Source organism: Myiozetetes cayanensis, unplaced genomic scaffold (assembly GCF_022539395.1).
Source record: "Myiozetetes cayanensis isolate MyiCay16 unplaced genomic scaffold, myiCay2020 scf12, whole genome shotgun sequence".
In the NCBI taxonomy this organism is placed as follows: Eukaryota; Metazoa; Chordata; class Aves; order Passeriformes; family Tyrannidae; genus Myiozetetes; species Myiozetetes cayanensis.
Window position 1 is genome coordinate 20,700,633 of NW_026086826.1, and position 21,817 is coordinate 20,722,449.

A 21,817-nucleotide genomic window follows, 5' to 3' on the forward strand; every position below is an offset into this window, starting at 1 on the left:
AGGTCATTTGTACCTGCTGTTGTCTATCAGTTGAATAATAGGTTCTCTGATAATTTCCAGCATTCTCGATTACAATGCTGGCCCTTTCAGCATTTTTCAGCCACGTCTGGAAAAATACTGGTGAAAGTGTTAGCAATTAATGAGTCCCAAAACCATTTCATAATTTTAAGCAATGCTTACATACAGTATGTAAATATTCTGAAAAGTACATTATTTTACTTGATAAAATAATGATTGTACAATTTTACACTGACCAGTGCATCAGAATATTCATTTTTGTGACCAGATACCAAAGTCACTAATCTGTACATGTGTGCCTTCAAAAAGTTGAATCTTCTAAAGTATGGCTTCTATCTTTTTTCCTGTAAAGCATAACTCCACTAATTATGCTAAACAGTTTGTTATAAAGGGTATAATTAGATACAGGATAGGATAGACATGATGTGCAAATAGCTCTGTGTGGGTGATTATCACCTTAAAGCCTGCTGCTGGCAGATGAGTCAGAGTTTAGAGACAGACCGTGCACCCAAGTGCAAGATGCAATCACAATAATCAAACGGTATTTTCTGCTTTGTTCTCTGTGTTTTTGTTCTTCTTTATAGCCAATTTCAAATGAAGATAACTTTTTTTTATGATAATGAATGCCAGACACAGAAGTTAAAAAAAGAGAAAAGACCAAATGGGCACTCTCTTATTTCATTGTTTTCTTAACCTTGAAAAATCTACTAGGTGTTTTTCTGGAACTAAAATAGTGTACTGATGAGTGTAGCTTTATTTGTTTTATGCATTTGTTGTGAAATTTTAATGTGGTAAGTACATATCTTAAAAGGTTGTGAGAGCAAATACTAGCAGATTCTTTTTCTTTTCAATAACAACACAAGGTATTTTGGACCTGATTTTGCCCCCTTGCAGTAACCAAGAAGTTCTCTAATTAAATCCACAGTCGTGTGTTCAAAGCTATTACAATGCCAGGCTCTGGACTAGAGCATATACACAACACCCACATATGTCAGTGGGATATAAACATGCATTACTAGATTGTACATTACTTTTCTGTTATTATTTGAAGTCAAGTTTTATAGAAAGCGGTACTGTTGAGAGACCATTAAGATGTTTATCTCCTTAGAACATTTAAATATTGTCTGCAGACTATATCTATTATTTTGGACATACAAGCAAAATGTTCTAATTGCAATTCAATTTTATCCAAATCTGACCTTTTAATAAATAATACTGTTAATCAGGCTCCTAGTCTAAGGCAATCACTTATCTAAATATCTGATTATAACATCAACATTATAACAACAGTAGCAGTATCTGTTTTCCCTCTTTTTCTCTGATACTTTGAAGCACTCTGAATCTTTTGCTTTAACAATTACATTTTCCATTATATTAAAACGTTACTGAGCTGAAAGAAAATACGGATAGCCTTCATGGTATGATATACTCATTTGAACACTGGATTTGAAATAAATTTAACAGTCCAAATAAAAGACACAGTGGTTAGTTTTACCTGGTAGGATTCACAACAAAGCCATTTTTTTCCTGTGTAACTAGGATGTCACCCTTGAAGTTCAGGAAGCAAAACTGGCCCCAGCGCTGAGCAGAAAACATCCCAGCAGAGTGATTCGAGTGCAGGGTCAGAAACCACCAATGCTGCTCCAGGGAGCACTGATAGGTTATTGGGATGGGATTTGGGAGAGCCTTTGTTTCAGCTTTTGTTTTGCCAGATCCACCAATTTTAACAGATAAGAAGAGCTGTTCTCACCAGTCTCATAGACACGGCCACTGACAGTTTAGTATTGTTTGTCATTCTTCATTCCAGTTCACCATCATCATCACAGGTCAGTTAAAAACAGTCCTGTCAGTCAAATAATGTTTTCAATGCTTTTTGATTTGCTGTAATATAAGGAAAATTACTCAGTTGACAGTTATCTTTAACCATTAATAAACCAGGAAATTAGAGGACACTCTAGAAAATAAGATACCAACATTTCAATAGGTCCCATGGTACCCACGCAAAATGCACAGCACTTACAATATGCAGGTTTAGCTCAGTTACTCAAGGAAGTTTATAGAGAGCAGACATGATCCACAAAGATATTTTAAAATCTAATTATCTATACAGCTTAGGGAGAAACTGCTGGAAAAAGAATACACTTCTGTATGTTACCCTCTCATCTTTTTCTTTCTGTCCCTTAGACACGTAATCAGTTTATTTCACAGAGTATAAGGAAAGAAAGAGATTTCCAAATCAGCACAGTGATTATTAAAACAAAGGTCTTGATTTCCTGTTCATCAGTTGTGTATTACTGTACAATAATCTCAACTGACCAGCCAATTTCAGCATTTTTATAGGAAAAAACAGAAGCAATTCAAATAAAAAGGAACAACCCCTGCAAACTATCAACACAATAATTTACTTCTTGTTTCATGAGATTTGTACCTAAATATTTGATTCAAAAAATACTTTGATTCATTGTGCACTTCTGCAAACATTTTAGTAGAAATACTTAAAATTGAAGAATTCCCTCAGCCCTCATTAGTTTGAGAATCAGCCAACAATTTATCCAAGTCGATGGACTTGTTTTCTGATATCTGAACATTTCCAGAGCTGGATTTATCTTTTTTTTTTTAATCCTCTAAAAAGATCACTTTCTTTTAGTCTACAACAAGTGGACACATAAAGAACTAATTGCATTTAAATTCTTCCAACAGTTATAAAAGCTGTTATGGCTGAGGAGCTGCCATAAAACAACCCCATCTTCACATTTATGCAGAATTCTCCTTTCTTCAAAGGAACAGGTATGAAACTTCCTACATTGCTCCAAGAAAGATTGCCTAATATTGGCAAGTATTTTTTTAAACTTATTAAGATAAAGAGGTGATTAAAAAAAAAAATCAGCATTTCTTCTCTTTCAGTGATTTCAATTTGGCAGTTTAATGAAAGTGCTGAAAGGCAAACTTTTCGTGAGGTAGGTTATCATGATTTCAAAAAGACAAAAGGAGATAGAAATGCTGTAATAATGATAGTGTGATGCTTGCAAGAAGTGGTGGAACATTATCTGATATAAACATACCCAATTATTCTAGCAGTTACTAAATATGCCATTGATTTCAGTGAACATTATTTTTTATTATTCCTAATTTTTTTGTTCAATATTAACACCTAAACACACTGCCATAACTGTACTGTGCCTAGCACATATTTTTGAATCCTTTAGAATAGCTATTTACTGTTGCCTACTCATGGTTTAAAATAGGCAGTGGCAAGGGCAGCTTTCTGTGGCTGGAGACAATAACTTCTACTGAATCATCAAGTTTACATTTACAATTTTTTTATACTTTTTTCTGTTTTAAAAAGAAGGAAAGCTAGAAAGCATCTTAATATGAGTATCTCACTAGGGTTCCTTACTGTTATTAAAAATTAAATTAATAATCATAGTTGCCAACCCAAGTGCTCCCTGTCTGCCACTAGGTGAGCATGATTTAAGACTTTCTGATTTATTTGTATTAATTTTACAGCAAATGGATTGTTTGTGGGCTGGGTCAGCAGACACAGTTTAGGAGATGACAGGGTGCTACTCTGCTGTAGAGCACAGGTGCCCAGGCAGCAGCAGAGTGTTCATACACTCCACCACCTTTGCTCTTCATCCCTGAGGAAGGATAGCCCCTCTCAGTGGGAATGCATTTTAATTTTAATGCCAGCTCATTACTTGGTTGGAGTGAGAAACCCACAAAGTGCTGACTAATTTCTGCCAAGATCATGACAGGTTTTTTTCCTGTGCTGCTGTCAGGTTGGAATCGGGATGAAACTACTTGTTCATTTCCTTTATTTCCCCAATCTGAATCTATGAGGTAGCCCATGGTGCAGACTGCACTTCCAGTGAATACTTGAGATTTTCTTTGTTTAATATCAGAAGTAATTCTGATAGTGTGTATTTAAAAAAAAAAAAAGTTGGGAAGAGAAAAAGGAAATTATCATACATCTGATAAATAATGGAATCAGTTTTTCCTTACTTCATGAAAGTAAGATTTTTTTCCCATAGTTATTTTCTACATATAATTGGCTTTAGAACAATAGTAACTAAAAATGCAAAAATTTCCAATGCAAATTTAAAATGTCATATCTGATTTTCTGCTCAACTGAACAGCTCACATACCTCCACTCTTAAAGGTGCCTACGGTAGTTTTAAATAATAATAACACTAAAATATGCATTCAGAAACTCTCTTTCACATTTCTGTAGCCTTGTTTGCTCAGAATAACTGTCATGGAATATATTACAGTAGATTTACATAGGACAACTTATATATATACCTACACCAAAATTCTTTAATTATTCTGGCAAATAATGACTCTAATTACAAAATACAGTGTGCAGACATGGAAGTGTTCTGGAAAAGATTGGTTTATCCAGTCAACTTCTCTATAAATAAAATCCTTAATGGTAATCTGTAAGGACTAGAAATATTTTCACAGGTTGCTGTGAAAGAATAACTAGCTGCTAAATGAATCTTCCCAGTGCCTGTTGAAAGGATGACTCATCTGCTCCAATATACGTGTGGGAATGACAGTCAACATTCTATGGCTTGGACATCTCCCATACCTTTATAGATAAAGCGTTTAAAGTCATCTCCATTTAAAACAAATAATAAATAAATTCAAGGAGATGAAGAAAGACCTTTATCAAGAAACCTGTAATCCTAATGATAACACAGTCCATGAATAAGGATATGAGAAAAAGATATCCTCTTTACCAAAGATTGAAAAAAAGCACATAATATAAACATTAAGTCTCATTAATCTCTCACATTACCAAGCAGCAGCTGGTCTCAGCTGGATATGACCCTCAGTAACCTCATCTAACTTTAGAGTTGACCCTGCCATGAGCAAACAGAAGAAACAAATGACCTCCACAAGTCCCTTCTAAGATGGTTATAATCATCACTAATAACTAGTAATAATCACTAGTTTTAATACTTAATTGGTAATCTCCAGGCACTGTAAATATGTTCTTTATTGTTTTGGGTGTCCATTAAGAAACTCAGCTCAGTGTTAGCTAATTTAAAGGGTCAGGGAATTTTTAATTATTTTGTGGTAAGTCACAACCTCCATTTCAAGTAAGTTTGCTAAAACAAGCCCAGATCTAAAGCATTTATAGGATCACTAAGAAATATTCAACACTGATTTTTTTTTTTTCCTTACAAGGCATGATTTTATTTGGACATGAGATTGCTTGGAGAAATTATAATGAAAATAGATTATATAGGAAATATTACTGATCATACCAGTCCAATTATGTCAAGTGTCTGATTTCCTAGATAGGACCTGCAGTTTACTAAATGACATATTCCAGAGGGTTAGTCCTAAGGCATTACAAAGCTTTGACACTGTTACTTTTACCTCTGGTAATACCTTAGGCTTTTCAGTTGAAGACCACCAAACATTTGAATTTTTGTGGTAAGTGTGCCACACAGTACTGAACAACACAAGGAAGGTATTGGAAACTCCAGTCTGAAATGTTGACAGCTTTCTGCAATAACTCTGATGCTGCAGAATGGCTAAAAGAAAAAAAGGCTCAGGGGACAGCAGGACAATATAGTCCATAAAGATTGCTTTTCCTTTTTTAATACATTTTTATATGTGTTCTCTAATGACCAGTCCCTTTAAAATGTTTAGGTCAAGCCTAAGTGTTCCTAAATCTATCAGAATTTCAGCGGTGAATTGACTGTGCAAATAATTTGTCTGTGCATGCTTGAAACTAATTTCCTATAACCAGTCAGTGTTTCAGGAGGAGAAAGGTGGTCTCTCAGGTGCATTGTAGTAGAGTCTTTCAGTGCATGGGCTGGGTTATTGTGACACCTCAGTAAGTACAGCATGTCATCCACCCTGACTGTTGTGTTTGCACTTCCTATGTGTGTGAATTGGTGGATCTGACCTGTACAGGCAGGTTATTTTTAATCAATACGTAAACTCAGAATCTACCAAACTGACTCAGTTTTTCTTTCTTCCATTTTCTTGATTGATAAGGAAAAAGCACAAAAACGCAATAATCTGATGTAATTATGTGATTAGATTACACCTTGACCCATTCAGTTGCAGAAGACTACCTAACAGTAAATGGCACAGTGCAGGTCATCATTCTTTCCTTGAATTGTTCTCTATGTGGGAGGACTTTGGAGATAGACAGCCCCACCCAGCCAATTTCTCTTCACCCTTGACAAATGGGTCAGAAGATACTTTGGGCTGCCCTCCTTCCATATGAGGTGTTTGAAGCCTCAGTCTTTTTGTCACAGCTTCACTGCAGGTCTCCCACTAAGATGGACATAACAGTGAAACACATCTTCAAAAAGGCATATAAGCCTAGACCCTTGATGCCAACCAGGTTGTGACAACAGCAATCTACTCAACTACCCAACTGAATTCCTCCTAGATAGAAGTGAAGGAATAGCTCTCTTCCCACTAGTATCACCATGTGTAGGCTGACGTGACCATTAAGAAAAATTCTCTTTGGCTCAGAGAAAACACAATCACTGCTGTACTCAAAGAAGATGATAAAAACAGGTTCCAAATCTCATGTTTAAAACTAGGCAGATGGAAATGGAAAATAAAAAAAAAGTTTTCTTTCCTTCCTCCACAACCCCTTCACATATTCTCAGCTCCGACACCCAGCACTCTTCTGCTAAGAATTGTCACTCCCCACTACTCCAGGCCCATAACACATTAACCAAAGGAGATAAAGCTCTAAAGAGACACAGATAATTCTTTTGCTGCAACACAAGATGCTTCATGCAAGTAACACATTATGTAGGATTTCTAAGAAATGCAGACATTTAATGTTTTGACAAAAAAAAAAAAGCTTTAAAATATATCAGCAGAGGTGATAGGAAATAGATGAAACACACAAAACTTTGAGAGCCGAAGAAAAGGCCCACTCTACTGGTAAATATATTTCTTCCGATAACAGATACGTAATTCACTCAAAAGGCCCTAAAACAGGATGTTAAGGTAAGATATGGGTCTTTGGTAAGAAATCCATATTTGTCTGATACTGTCATTTTATCTCTGCAGAGCAGATTTAACAGAATATGTTCCTGTTATGTTCCTGGTGTTAGAACCATATATATTGCCCTAGGATATCTTCTCATCATGAAAAATTATATTTTAAGCCACAGAAGATAAATTGTTATGCACAGTATTTTATGTCCATTTGGTGTTTTGGGAATCATCAATTGCTTGTTTTCTTGTTCACTGTGGAGTCATGTACTGTTCAAATGCAACTTAGACTAGTCCAGTAATAGATGTTTGTAATCTGTGTCTTTGTCCATATGCTTGCCTGTTTAGAACAATAACACAGATGTAAATAACAAAACCTGATTTTTCCTGATGCATGCAGATCCTCCAAAGTTTGATAGGATATGGCCGAATATTTCTTCCCTTGAGGTTTCTAAACCAAACCAAGGTAGGATGCTGTACAATTCCTAGTGGTCTAAAGTTACTGAAATTGCTTTTGAGTCCCACATGGTGGCAAAAAAAACCCTATGATAATCCAACTCACTTTTCTCTGGTAATAAGCAATGCTATCCTGTGAGAAAATAACTATAAAACAAACCTTACCTGAAGAAAGGGTCTTCCAACAATCAGACTGTACACATTACTGCAAAAAGTCTGGAAAAGTAGACACGCAGATTATAAGTACTGATATACAGAAAGCTCTAGACAATGTTGGACTTGTTTAGACAGCACAGTCTATATTTCGAGTAAGTTTTGAGATTTTTGAGTGAAAAAGATTGTCATTGTCTACATCAAACCCATTTTTAATGTCTTGTTTCCATTTTGTTTTCCCAAGTGAGCTGAGAAGCATTCTCAGCTTTCATGCCATCCACAGTACAAGCAGGTTCTCTGCAGGACAGTCACATGGGTTTCTACAATTTGAGCACCACACGAAAAATTACTCGTAGACCGTGGCATGATGATTAGCATTGAAAGAAACCAAATTACCTTTTATGACTAATAAAAGTAAGGTTCTTTGTTGTTTGAAGAAGTATTCAGCCATACGTCACATTTCAGAATGATTGTTCATTATAAAAATAACGTCCTTTTGTTCTTCTTACTTACTGCCCTTTCCTCTTCAAAAATCCCTGCAGAAATCTGGCCTGTGGCTTGCCTTCACTGTTCAAAGGTGTCCTTTCTGTGCTGTAACACACAGAGGTGGAGAATAAAATTAACGAAAAGAAGCCTAGAAAAGAGCCACGAAACCAAAGATGTGTTGGGAATTACATTGGAAGGGCTGTAATTAAATTTATGGATCACAATGACCAAATCAAAACACATGCATGTAAAATCTCCAGTGTTATATGTGCAAGTTTCTATGTGCCCAAAAAACCAGAAAATACTAATTGACCTTTGCTGTCTTTGAGAATTAACAATGTATTATAGTTCAGATTATTCATATATATTTTAAACTAAATATCCCTAATAAAGTGATACTTAGCATTTCAATAACTTCATTTAGCCCATGTTATATTTTCCAAGCTTTTGCATGTGTTCCTTAAACAAACAAACAGGAAAAAAACCAGATTGATCTCTGTTTCTCTGCTTTCTGTAAGGATTAGCCTACATTATTGACAGGAATTTTATATCAAAACATTCCCAATTAAATTATAGTTAGCATTTCTAATGGATTTCATAGCTTAATTATACTGTGAGTGATCTAAGACTTAACTTTGTTGCAAATATGTCTTGAACAGCACAGAATTATTCAGTCTTTCTTCCCCAAAAATAAAGAGTTTAAGTAAACTTAGTTTTGATGTTTTGTTAGGGAACATAAAACACAAAAAGTTACAAGCATTTCTATTCAGTTTGTGTATGTTTGCAGCATATTGTTAGTGTTTACATTTATTGTAGATTAAATACTTGAGTTAAGGATAGTGTATGAAAAGAATAATTACAGAAATCTGCCTATATCTAATTGTTTTATTGTGGGGTTTATATTTATACTGTTTGGCCAGAATAAATATGCATACAAATTCAATTAAACCCTTTTCAGACCACCCTGGTTACCATATAGTCATTTGTCATGGATTGGGAGAAATCAACAAATAATCTCTAACATAAAACTACCAAAGTGTGTCAATGGGAATTATATTCCCCGTTTTGATCTTGGATATTGCAGCTCAAATGATTCAATAGTTAAGAGTATATAACTCATTTTCTCTATTATTCACTCTTTCCTTACAAAACAGTAACCATTGTTAAATTTAATTTAAAAGTTAGAAAATAAAGGTGTTTATTTTAATCTTTTGATTTGTTCCTATGTGATACCTTTTCTAATTTACTGTTCATTTTATTACTATCCAGTTCCTCCCAAATTAGCTATGTCAACTGTTTCTTCTGTTCAAGTTGCAAACCACAAGAGAGGTAGGAATTCTAGGATTCATACAGTGTTTCCATAGTGCCCTGTGTTGTGAAAACATTGCACTGTATGAATCTGGAATATCTGTGAAGTGTACCCATTAGTTTACTAGTGAGGCATCTTCATTGAATACAACAGAAGCATTAAGCTGTGTAAACACAGGCCATACAAAGAAAAATAAATCTGCTTCTTAGAGAGTGGTGTCTGGCAAATAACGTGACATGGCATTTATTTTTAAAGGAGTGAAATGTATGAATATGACCATTCAGATCCTTGCCTAGAAAGCAAATGTTTACTAGAGTCTTGTGTTCCTCATTGATATGCATAAATTGTAAAAGAGGAAACATAAGCAGATTAGTTGAGGGAAAACAATGCAGAAAACATCAGTTGTCCATGTCCACAAAAAGTATCTGTAAATGCCATGGAGTGTAATGCATTGTTATGTCTTTTAATGCATTGTAAGTGTGCCTTACATCTTCATTTTATTGTAAGTGTGCAAATTCAGAGTGTAGGCATTACATTTTGAACTGTTCAGTGTTTTATCAAAATAATGGAATTTTATAGGCATAATAAAGGATGCCAGTATTCTGTCTGACTTACGGGCAACCCGCGTCATTAGCATATCTGTCATTCACAGTCTGAACCCTGAGATCTCTTCATTGTTTCTCCTCATCAACTTATCTGTAAAGTGTATGTATGAAAATGTTTTGTCTTTCTGTAGCTATTGTGACTATCTCATTATTCATGAAATACATATTAACAAGGAATAGGGTTATTAACAAATGTTTGAACTTAGTTTGACCCGTTTGATGAGATCATGGTAATGAGCCATACTGCTTGTTACGAAACAGGTAATTTCTAAGGTTACAGTGAAATCTCCTTTGTTTGCTGTAGTGTGTGGAGGAGGAACACAGAGTTACTGGAGAATGAGAAAGGAAAAATAATGTAATGATTTCTGAGTGCATTTTACTTTTATATTGGCTTTTATATTGGAAAGTCACACTGATAGCTGTCTTGTGCATTACCTGTCTTAGTTTAAAAACTATGAGACCCTCCCATGTGTGTTTACCATTGTTTCATGTGATGGCATTTCATGTTTTACTGGTTGCAGCTGAAGCTTCAGCTGAACCTCGTCCTCACAACAACAGTATGTCAATCTCAAAGATGTAAATGCATAGCATTATAATGGGGCGAAAAATATTCAATTTATAGAAACAAAACAATTAGATAATCAACCTGTTCATGAGCCTCCTTCAGTGGGTAATTTTATCATACTTTCTGCAACAGGATCAAGATTGTTGCAATAGAATCATTGCATTTGAAAATAGTTTTTAAAGGCTGATAGAGTCATTGCTTCCATGAGTTTGCAAGGGATTTGACAATTCCTGAATCGTCCAAAGACAATGGTCACATCTAACATTGCAATCTCTTCTCCCTTCTTCCTTCTCATTAAACCTATCAAGCTATCGTTACCTCTCCTCTGAGATTTTAATTTTCAAACCATTCACTCCTGATTGTTACTCAACTTATCTGTGTCGTTCCTGACATGTGGTACTCAGAACTGAAAGCAGCATTTTCTAGCTCTGTAAGACACTCCTGTCATTCCAGTGTTTGTAAACCATGTGCAGCCTGAGTTTGATACTTCTCCCCCATCTCTTTCAGTGATTGCATGACTCTGCCAGCGCATGAAAGTGGTTAGGCTGCTAAACCAGAGATGTGTGTGCCTAAACACCTCAGCTGTGCTTCTGACAATTCTAACAAGCAGGCTACTGTCTGGTCAAGGTGAACCACGTGATAAGGTAGACAGGCCATACAGCACTGACAAGTATTAGCTCCCCAGCTGGCATGATGCTGAATGCAATTCTGCGTGCTATATTTGAGTGGCTTAGCACCTCGTGTAGCCAGTAGAGGAAATAATCCATTTCAATCATATAAGGACTCTTAACACAGCTTATTTTTGTAAACACAGAGAGATGTAAGAATGATTCACTGATCAGGCCAACACCAGCAAATTATTACACTAGCCAAATGGTGGGGAGGCAGGGGAGAAGCACACATTACCACAAAATTGATTTAATCATTACTTGCCATGCCTCTTTTTTTTTCCTTTTGCCATTATTAATGTTTGATCAGATGTTAGACTGTTTTCAAGTTAACTGTGGGGTTTTTTCTATACCATGTAGCATTTACTATTCAGATCAAGACTCCTAGAGTTTTCCTGTACCTTAGCATAAGTTAACTTTCAGCTAAAGACTTTCTTTTACACAGCACAGTTGTTACAAGAGCAGTACCCATACAAATGCAACGAAGTAAAAGAGCTGGTCTCATAGTTTACCTTTAATATCGATGACTCACATCTGAAGTTGGGTAGTCCTTTTGCATATGTTTAGGAGCATGTGTGTACATCCAAGTCCTTCATAATTATCAGATGCTTCTTCACTCCAAATCATAATTTGGAGCAAGCCTTGTTATAGAGTGAATTACTTAAATGTGCAGCTTTTTTTCTTGTGCTTTTGTAATGTGCTTGTAATTATGTGTAGTAGTAATATTAATGAAGGTCATATCAAAATTTCAGAGTGGAAGTAGTGCAGTCATTCACAGAATATTCTCCATTTCTTTCTGCTACTTTAAACACAAAGGATGATGTAGCCTGATTTTCGTTATAGTCTGCGTATTTTGGAAACATAACAACGTAGTATTGGGTTGCCTGTTAGTGATTTGAAAAACAAGGTAAATTATTTCCTCTAAATAAATGCACCTACAGTATGAAAATGTTTAGCAAGTCTGACAAACATACCAATACAGTATCATCTCACCAAAATAAATTGCCTGATGGTAGTAGAAGACAGGTCCTTTGTCAGACAGAGAGACTAAGACAGCCTTGCTTCTGAATCCAAAATTCAGAAAGATCAGATTGATTGCTTATCACTAGCCAGTCTTTCTTATTTTAAAAATCAAGCACAAAAACTTTTACAATCCTAACAATTTTCTGTGATTCCTATTTTGCTAGTGCTAGTTTCCACTTTTACATCTCTTTTCTCTGCCCCACATAGCCAGTTTTCACTTGAGATGCTGAATCACAATGACCAACTGCAAAAGACAACAAACATAAACATATTTCTCATCCCTACTCATTTGTCTCAAGTGAGACTGATACGCCAAATGTTTTCCTGTACTCCAGCACTTACAGGCATCAAAATTATCAGATTGACATGAACCATAAAACATTGATTTAGCAGTGTAGTACTAAAGAGAACAAGAAATGTATGTTAACTAAATGTGTATATGTAAAATTAATTAATGTTTCCTGGCAGGAGAAAGGCAGCTCTCAAGATTGAAACATATGTTGTGCTAAATGTCTAAGGAAAAATGCAATCTATTTACAGTCCACTACATCAGACAAAAGCCAAAGAAATGTGTATGTATTGGGTGGGCATAGCATGCTCAGAAACATGTACAAAGGACTGTTATTTCTTTCTACAAATATAGACAGGAACAAATATTGTATCTGATGCCCACCTCCAGCAATCAGTGGCTCATTAGGTGTCCCAGCGTAATTAGGAGGATACTAGAGGAAAGGCAGCACAAGGTATTTGGCCTCTGTCATGTATGGAAGCATTTTACACCCTCTGCTACAGCTTTATCTAATTACAAGATAAGTTAACTTCAAGACCTTGAAGCCCTTCCAGGTCACTGCATCCAGTGCTCCATTACTGAAGGAAACATACTGCAATTTCTTACACCAGTTAATAACCTACATCTTCTAAAGCATCACTGTGTTTTGCTACAAATTGAAAGTGTTCAAGAACCTCAGTGCCCTAATGGCTAGATACCATCTCCTAATTTCCAGTTGAAATTTCTCAACTGCCAGTTAACACCCACTTGTTCTTGTTCCAGTGTTGTCCATTAGGATGGCAGAAGGCTAACTCGTGATGTATTTATAGCCCATTGATATCTTCTATCATGAGTTTCCTAGAGTAAACAAGTGAAATTATCCTAGTCTTCTCTTTTTAAATAGACTCTCTACTTCTCTGATCATCCTAATAACCTTTCCTGCATTCATTGTGGGCTGAGTGCTCAGGCTCACAACACAGAGCATAGCTGTGCCTTCTATAATGTTATTGATACATTTCTAATTTCTCCTTCATTCTGCATAAAGCCAAGCATTGCTTGTGATTAAAGAGTAAAAGGCACTAGCATTCCATGTTTAATGAAGGGGGTTTTTAAAAGTGGCTGTCATGCCAACTGCATTTCAGATGGCTGCAGTAAGCATGCTTTCTATTCAGTACACATTTCACAATTTTCATGATCTTTTCTGGCCCAATTGTTTCTCATCACAGAATACAAAAATGTGTTAATGCTTACCTCAGAAGTACAGTGGAAGTAGCTCTCAAATAACAACTCTCTTCCTTCCTTTTCTTCTCTGTTTATTGTTTTAGGAGGTGCTGGCCAAAATTGTCAAACTAGAGATTTGTTTAGTCTTGAAATAGAACAGTCTGGTTCCCAAGGTGCCTATCAATTATAGCACCCCAAGTTCAGTAGCATTTTTCAATGCTCACCATTTCTGTCAGGAAAAAAACATTTACTTACAGTTGTGGATTTTTAGGCATAATGAAGTTTGACAATTTTGTCCACTGAATTTAACATTTTTAATATGAGGAAGTTTTTCCTGGATCTTGATTTATACTCATCTCAAACGTGCAAAAATATGTGCATTTCTATCAGCAGAAACTATAGAGCCTCCAGTAACCCTGAAAGGTTTACAACTGCAAATGCTTCAGTTCCATCAGGTCTGCCAACAACAGCCAACCTTCGATGTCATGCCATGGTTGCCGGGTCACGCTAACCTGCCTGAAACAAACTCCACTTTCATTGCAGATAGACATCTGCTGTTGTCCATGTTACATTGATTAACATGTATGTGCCATTCATTCATATTTCTGCTCATGGTTCATTTTTACTAAGCATGTAATGTGCTATTACTCTGCTGCTGTATACACTTTGTATACATTTCTGTTCTTCCTTGAAAGACTGTGAATGCTTCGGGCACTCCAACCGGTGCAGTTACATCGAGCTGCTCAATACGGTCATTTGCGTGAGCTGTAAGCACAACACTAGAGGTCAGCACTGTGAGTTATGCAGGCTGGGCTACTTCAGAAATGCTTCTGCAGAGCTGGACGATGAAAATGTGTGCATAGGTCAGTCCCGGGATAACTGCGGCTTTTCTTCTGTGCCTTTTCAGCCACTGGCAGCTGCTAGGGACCACTGCTGCTTACTTGACAGTTAAGCCAGAATGAGCTTTTTCAATGGATAAGAACATCTGTGTAGACTTCTTGCCTCATTTCCATTGCCCTGGTAGCCCCAAGGAGGCATTTTGAATCTGTATATGACGACAAAACTCTCTGTCTAAGCGTCCTCACCCCAGCAGTCCCCGAGAAAATGGTTGTGCTGTCCTTATACAAGAGGGAGCCACGCTGGGGTCACACATGTCAAAACTACAAGGCTGAGTCTTAAATACCTGTTCCCAGCCCAACCTTTGCAATTACTAGTACAAACTTTTGAATACTTGCCTGAAGACCTACAAAAGTTGCCAGCTGCATCAATAGGATGTGGGGAGTGATGTTTATTAACCCGTTTTATTTACTAAACTTCACAAAAACATATTGCAGCTGCTTCTGCTCCCAGGCACGGGGCTATAAATGCAGTGTTACCTCCCCTCTCCTAAGAGGAGAAACTGAAATTATACCCATGAGGTTAGGAAGAGAATTTGTCAAATCAGCTTGACATGATGTCAATTAGAAAAGGAATTTCGAGATGAAAACAGTGCTTTAGAATGAGCATCTGCTGTAAATATTCAAATTGCAGAATTAGAGAAAATGTCCAAACATCATAAGAGAAGCATATTAGTAAAAAAATTAAGATCTTTATCACACTAGAACAATATGCATTGTTCTCATGTCACCACCGACAGTATATAACACATGTGAGGATACCTTAGGTGAAGACTGGACATAGCCAATAAAGGAAGCCTCCTACAATGGTCAGTAGTTAACAGGTAGCCACAAAAGACACTGTTCTAATAACAAACAGAAGTAGAGAATTTAATTATCTAATGCTTCTTATTAACATAAGCATCAGTAGAACCTTTTTTGAATTATCACTGTGATTTTTTTTTCTTTCCATTTTCCAGGAAGCAAAAAGAGTAGTTAGCAGATATTTTAATGCCAAAGTAGACTATGGATGAATAAATTATATTTTCATATTCTTTATAATGCATTGCTGAGATTCAAGCCAGAAACTATTTAGGTTGCTATTATTTGTTTCAGTTTGTAACTTGACAGATTTACATTTTACTTTGTGATTAAACACACAGATCCATCCACGCACTGCATTTCATGTGTCCTTTTAACTTTGCTTGGCAACGCATTCAGAAAATGCATGATCTCCTTTGACAGTAATTAGTCTGAGCTAATAAGAAATTTAGTAGGCAAGTCATGATTTTGTATGACTGTGCTGAGGAGATTAACACAATCAAATGTTCTTGGAAAAAAAACACTGCCCCATATATTTGTTTGATGTAGATGACAGACATCATTGGTATGACACCAGGGCTGTATAATTTCAGCTGCTTAAATAGGCCTAATGAATATGACTCTAAATTACTCTGTTTGGAATTTTTCATCTGCTCATTCAGCACATTGTTTTCCCATGTACACTGAAATGCTAAGACAGCAGCTGTAGCTACATAAGACAAGGAAGTTAGTAAATGAGAAGTCAAAAATAAGTAATTTTTACATTAATTTACAAGTGATATATTTAGAATGTCTTAGTAAAACAACTATGCACTTTGCAATTGCCTAGACTGCAGAAATAAAATTTAAAACCCTTTAATTTAACAAGAGTCTGGGGGGAAAAAAAAAGGCAATGTGAGCATTTGCTGACATTCCACCTTAATGAAAGCAGAATTCCCGTGGGCTCCCATGAGAATTGTACCACGTGAAATAACTGTAGGCTCCAAACCTGGTTTGCTACCTATTAGGTACTTATTTTAAATAAATAACATTCTTTTTGGACTAAGTTTTCACAGTCACAGTGATCATACTGCATACAAAATGTATGTGTCTTAAAGTACGTATCCTAGCTGATTTGCCAACTTAAGAAGTCTTTCCTACTACTTCATGTGTAAAATCAGTGAAATGGAGAAGATACCTAAGCACTTTTCAGAAAACAGAGAAGCTTGTGCCTAAAATATTTTCTTGAACTGGGGCTCCTGAGATTTAATCCTGGAAAATGTAGTGTATTTTCACCTCTGAGTTGATGGATTCACCACCCTTCTAGGTCAAGCACAGTCTTGCTCTATTGGAAACGCTCATTTCTCCTTTCGCCGAGTTTAAAATCAGTTTTTTGTGGTTTAAGTACAAGTGAAATGTTGACATGAACATTTTAATAAGCAGATTTCCAGTGACATGTGCAAGTCTTATTCCCGTATGAAAGTCATTTTTCCAGACTAATTCTTTCCTCTTCTGCCATATATGTAAGAAAGGTAAAAAATGTTTGGATAAGCTAATTTAATGGCAGCTAACGGGGCTTTGGCTCTGATTTATCAAAACTGCTTATACAGTTTTCATAAATATATATGGTAAGTACACGGATAACGAATCTGTGACCTTAGCTGATGCTAACTAAATACAGAAAACGTAACTTGTTATTTTTAAAAACTAAAGAATTCGAATACTGAGAAGGTTTTTACCAGTGAACTAAATGCAATGCATTATACAGTGGGCTTTAGTCTAAATTCTTGATGCCCTTAATTTCTTTAGAAGCAAAATAAATTTTATTTCTTAAAATGAAATATCAAATATTTGTGGATTTTTAAGTGAACTGCAAAATTACCTCACATGGGCAACTGCAGTTTCTGAATAAATCAAGGTGTTCTGAAGTTAAAAATCATTAATTTGACATGCAAAAGAATTTAACAGCTTGAAGAGTTTTTTATGTCTTGATAAAGCCCTAATAACTATTGCAGTGAAATCACACACTGGCAAGCCTGGGGAGCATGAAAACCACCAAGTAGACCCAGAGTAATAAAACATGGTCCTTGCTTTACAATATAAATACTGAAATGGTGATTGCTGTCACACCTTTAAGAAAGCCCGCCTTGCAGTCAGTTAGGCTTAAGGTTCAATTAACACCTGGGAGACTTTTAGAAGCCCTAATGGTACATGGTTAAGTGAACCCCCAGGGTTGTCCTTTAGCCACTGTCAACCCACACTGATAAGCAGCGAGCCTGCAGCCCACCTTCCTTTTCCTTACTTTCATTGTGTTGTGGTGGCAGCATCACACTGATACAGTCAATCTCAGCAAACAGATGACTACTTCTGTTAATCTTCCCATCCTTTCCAACAGTCACCAGATGGAGGGTAGGAGGAAAATTCCCTCCCAATTCGGATCTGCAGGGCTTTTTACCCCTCCCTGGAACCTGTGTGGTCTGCTTATTAGGACGATCTGGGAATGTTAGCTTAGTATTATTTAATGCCCTGTTGTTGTAAGGGGCACGCTGAAATTGTGACCTTTGAGTTTTTTAATGTCTTAAGTATTTGGAAGGTCTTGGGGAGTGTTTCACGGCCTGTGATATTGCATTGGACAACGATCCTGGATGTTCTGTGGACCTCTGTAGGTCATATTACTGTGGTATCAGTTGTGTATTGGGAAAGGTGGAGAACAGATTCAGTTACAAAAGGTTGCTGGGTCTGTCTGGTGTTTTGATTTGATCTAGTAATTTTGTAAAAGAGCCTGGCTTAGTCTGTGTTTCTACTTTCCCTTAAACAGCACAATTTGGGCCTGGTACTTCCAAACATGCTTATGTGATAGAGTTCAGTAGGAAAGGTTTCACTGGTTCAGGGTCAGAGTCTTGTTCTCTGGAAAATATAACATTATGTATCTATAACATTCAGTATCACAGGCCATACATTTCTTTCACAAATACTTGTTTAAATTACTGTAACTCTATTAGGTCTAACAAACCTACTTTAATAAGAATTGGGCCCTCTGTTTATAATGTAATTCCAAGGTTTTGTCTTTCAAGATTTTCTATAAACACTCTTCAAGCAAAATTTAATTCCTGCATTCAAAATGTATTTCAGTTTTATGCCTGTTTATACAAGCATTTCGTGCATCTGATTAACATGAGAATTCCCAGCTTTTCAAGTGGCACTCACTGTGCTATAATACCCAGCCTTGCACAGTATTTTTGGCATGTCAGTTTTCAACTTCATTAATGAATGTTGCTAGCTAATTGACTCTATTATTGTTGTGGAACCCTGTTTGGCATTCTTCTTCAGCATGCCAAATGTTCAAAGTGCCATCTGTAATTTATAGTTAATAAACAGTGAGACAACAGATGACAAATGTCTTTCTGGAAATTTTTTTCCTGTTCCAGATTTACCATTGGAGATATGTATATATATATGTAACTTCCCAGTTCAACTCCATTTTTTCATTTATGATATTATTGAGGTTTAACACAATGCTGGGGAACAATTGCCAAAGGTAGTCATCAAAGTAGCACTGATTCACAGACATAAAAATCCAGACCCCCAGCAGGTTGCCCAGATTGAGGAAGCAGCAGAGATCAGATGCTGCTAAAAGGTGTCTGTGGTCTCAGTTGACAGAGAAGTTACTCTGGGTCTACGTGGGTCTACATTCATATAAGATACAGCCCTTCATTTGGGGGAAAAAAATATATATAAATAACCAAGCTGAAGAACAGGAGTGTCAAAAATGAGCTCTGCCAGCTACTGTCTTGCCTTTGTTCAGCTAGCTGAAAGCTGAACATGGATATTGTAATCACACTGAAGAAAAGGGCTGTGAATGAACAACACAGTAAGTGTTGTGGGAGGAAATGGGTTCCCTACTTATTCTTTAATTAGCTGAACACATGTGAAAAATATACAGCAGGGAATGAGCCTCACTGCATTTTCCATCTGCACGCTGGGAGGTGAGAGAAATTAAAATGGCAGCACAGAGCCAGTTCTGATGCGTTTTGCTTTACATTAGTGCTCACCTCAAGCTTTCCATTGTGGAATACGTAACAGGTTTATTAACGTCACTGATAAATACAATCTCACCAACTTAATGGCAAATATCCACAAAAATTATTATACTGCTCAAAACCATAAAGGAAGACTATCTTGGAAATAAGTAAAGTGCATTTATATAGCCCTGTAAAGACATTCAGCACTTCTGAAAATATTGAGTAACAGAGATAAGCCTATTTTAATAATGTGAAACTTTTCACCCTGATGGCACATTGATATATCCATACTATGCAAAACTTTTCTAACGTTCATTAAATTGTCAAAAATATTTTTGCCAAAAGACAATCTGTTACAATCACTTACCCTCAAAGACCCGTGTAATCTTCTGCCTTTATATCTTTTCTGTTTACTTTTTCTCTTCACATCATAAAAGGTCTCTTCCTGAAATGACATATGCAAACAAATAAATGGACAAGTAGTAGTTGTATTCACTACTCTAGATATCCATAACAGACAGTCTTCCTTTACCTTTAGCACTGGAAATGCACCCTTTATTGGTATTGAATGAATTATCACCACATGTAGACCTGAATCCAGTGTGTATGTGTTGTCTTGTTTCTGCAGACTGTTATTGTAACCCTTTTGGTTCAGTCCATGATCGCTGTAATGACAGAGGATTTTGTGAGTGTAAGGAGGGAACATCAGGGCCTAAATGTGATAAATGTCTGCCGGGATATATCTGGCACAGCTTGGGCTGTCAACGTAAGTAACTCTGAGAGTCGCCCCTCTCGTGCAACTTTGCTGCCTCTGGGTCTGTGTGCTATCATGTGCAGCTACTGAAGAGCAGAAAATGAGCAGAATGCTCTGTGAGCTGTAAGAATGCCATAATGCCTGAACCTGTTGGGAGACTCCCAGCTGAGGACACTGACTGTGCCATCCATTTATTTCAACGCACTTTCAGTGTCTTCTCTCTCTCTCTCTCTCTCACTAACACCTCGAGGAGCTCCCACTGAGCGATGTAAACACACGTGTCTTGACAACTGTGAATAAGTTTTGTATATACAACATCAGCATATTAACTTCAAATTCAAAATTCTTCCTAAAAGATAAAAGGTGATTTCTCTGCACGTTCACTTTTTTTCAGTCCTGGACTTCAGCTTCTTGAGTAAGTTAACCTTTCATACCTTAAAACTGGGTGATAACTGCAAAACACTGACTCATTACCTGTAATAATTAGTGAAAACTAGATGAAAGCTAAAGGTTGGAAAAAAATGGAGATATACTTAACATCCTTAAAAATAAGAGCTGAAATTTTTCTTAAATGGTGCTTGGGCAGATGTTGTTTCAATGCTTAGTTATATATTTAGCTTCTCTTCTGGTTAACAGGTCTTATAAAAAAATTAGTGGAAATACCACTTCAGTATATATAGGATTAGACTCCTATTGCAAATTCTGTCTGTAGTAAATTCTTAACATTTTTTTAATAACTGTTTTGATCATCTACTTCCAGAAAGTCTGGAAGGTGTTTCCTTCACCTTTTCTCATTGCCTCTCTCCATTCTTACACACACATATTACATATTTCTACAAGAGCTTGCTTGTGATTCTTGACTGAGAAACACAGAAAATGTAATTACTGACACCAATTAGCCAAATATTATAAAATTGGTCAATAATACAAATGCTCTAAATGCTCTAAAACAAACGCAAATCTTATAAATTAAAAAGAAAGAAAGAAACAAACAGTAAAGCTAGAGATTTCTACTGCCTCTCCAAGTGATGAGTGCCTCTGAAGTAGAAAAGCTGGACTTGTGACAACAAATATATCTGGAAAGAAAAGCATAAATGAAGAGTTTCAGGAAAGATTGTTATAATTAAGTGATTGGAATTAAAGAGAGTATATGAAGAAAAAGTAAGTTTGCATGGGCAACACTGTTCAGTGCTACCTGAGAAAATTTTACTTCTCAACTTCTGCCAGAAACCCCCTCTTTAAGTTTGGCAGGTCATTTCAGCCATCCTTTTCACACATGGTTGTTAACTGTATTCTCGTTTTCCAGATGCTTGCACTTGAGTTTTGATTCACAAAATGATTGGGCACTTGGTGTTGCAGCAGAGAGCAGGTGAAGTAGTGTTTCAAGTCTCAAAGTTCTCCATTATTAAGTTTTTTTGCCAAATCGGATCCTAGCTATCTCCCAAACAAAGCACTCAGAAATCACAGGGTCTCCCTCCACCTTGCACCCCTTATGCAGAAGAAGGTTGTCACCACCCTGTACCTTACCTTTCGTACTGGCAAAATAAGCATCAGAATTTGTGAAGCGTTGAAATATTGCAGTGACAGGAAGTACAGGGGGGAAAAATGAAAA

At 36.4% G+C, this 21,817-nt stretch overlaps 1 protein-coding gene and 1 long non-coding RNA gene across 12 annotated transcripts in view; one reads left to right on the forward strand and one right to left on the reverse strand.

The window, feature by feature from the left end:
- Positions 1 to 21,817, forward strand: part of NTNG1 (netrin G1) — a 148,130-nt gene that overhangs the window by 104,016 nt on the left and 22,297 nt on the right. For 4 of the 10 annotated variants that reach the window (XM_050306686.1, XM_050306685.1, XM_050306688.1 and 1 more), the window contains exons 6-7: positions 14,449 to 14,616; positions 20,080 to 20,217. The exons of 1 other annotated variant lie outside the window; for it this stretch is intronic. In XM_050306686.1, coding sequence (XP_050162643.1) covers positions 14,449 to 14,616; positions 20,080 to 20,217 — 306 coding nt within the window. Of the gene's footprint in view, positions 1 to 7,399; positions 7,466 to 9,363; positions 9,424 to 14,448; positions 14,617 to 20,079; positions 20,218 to 21,817 lie in introns of all 10 variants that reach the window. 5 more of the 10 variants (XM_050306695.1, XM_050306690.1, XM_050306693.1 and 2 more) reach the window with 5 other exon arrangements.
- On the reverse strand, positions 608 to 20,129 carry LOC126635434 (uncharacterized). 2 transcript variants are annotated; one of them, XR_007627712.1, is made up of 5 exons: positions 19,984 to 20,129; positions 19,819 to 19,896; positions 8,005 to 8,199; positions 7,621 to 7,671; positions 608 to 1,899 (listed from the first exon to the last, which is right to left on the reverse strand). It is a non-coding gene; the product is annotated as an uncharacterized LOC126635434 (long non-coding RNA). The 2 variants fall into 2 exon arrangements; XR_007627711.1 differs by lacking the exons at positions 19,819 to 19,896; positions 19,984 to 20,129 and adding an exon at positions 11,754 to 12,264.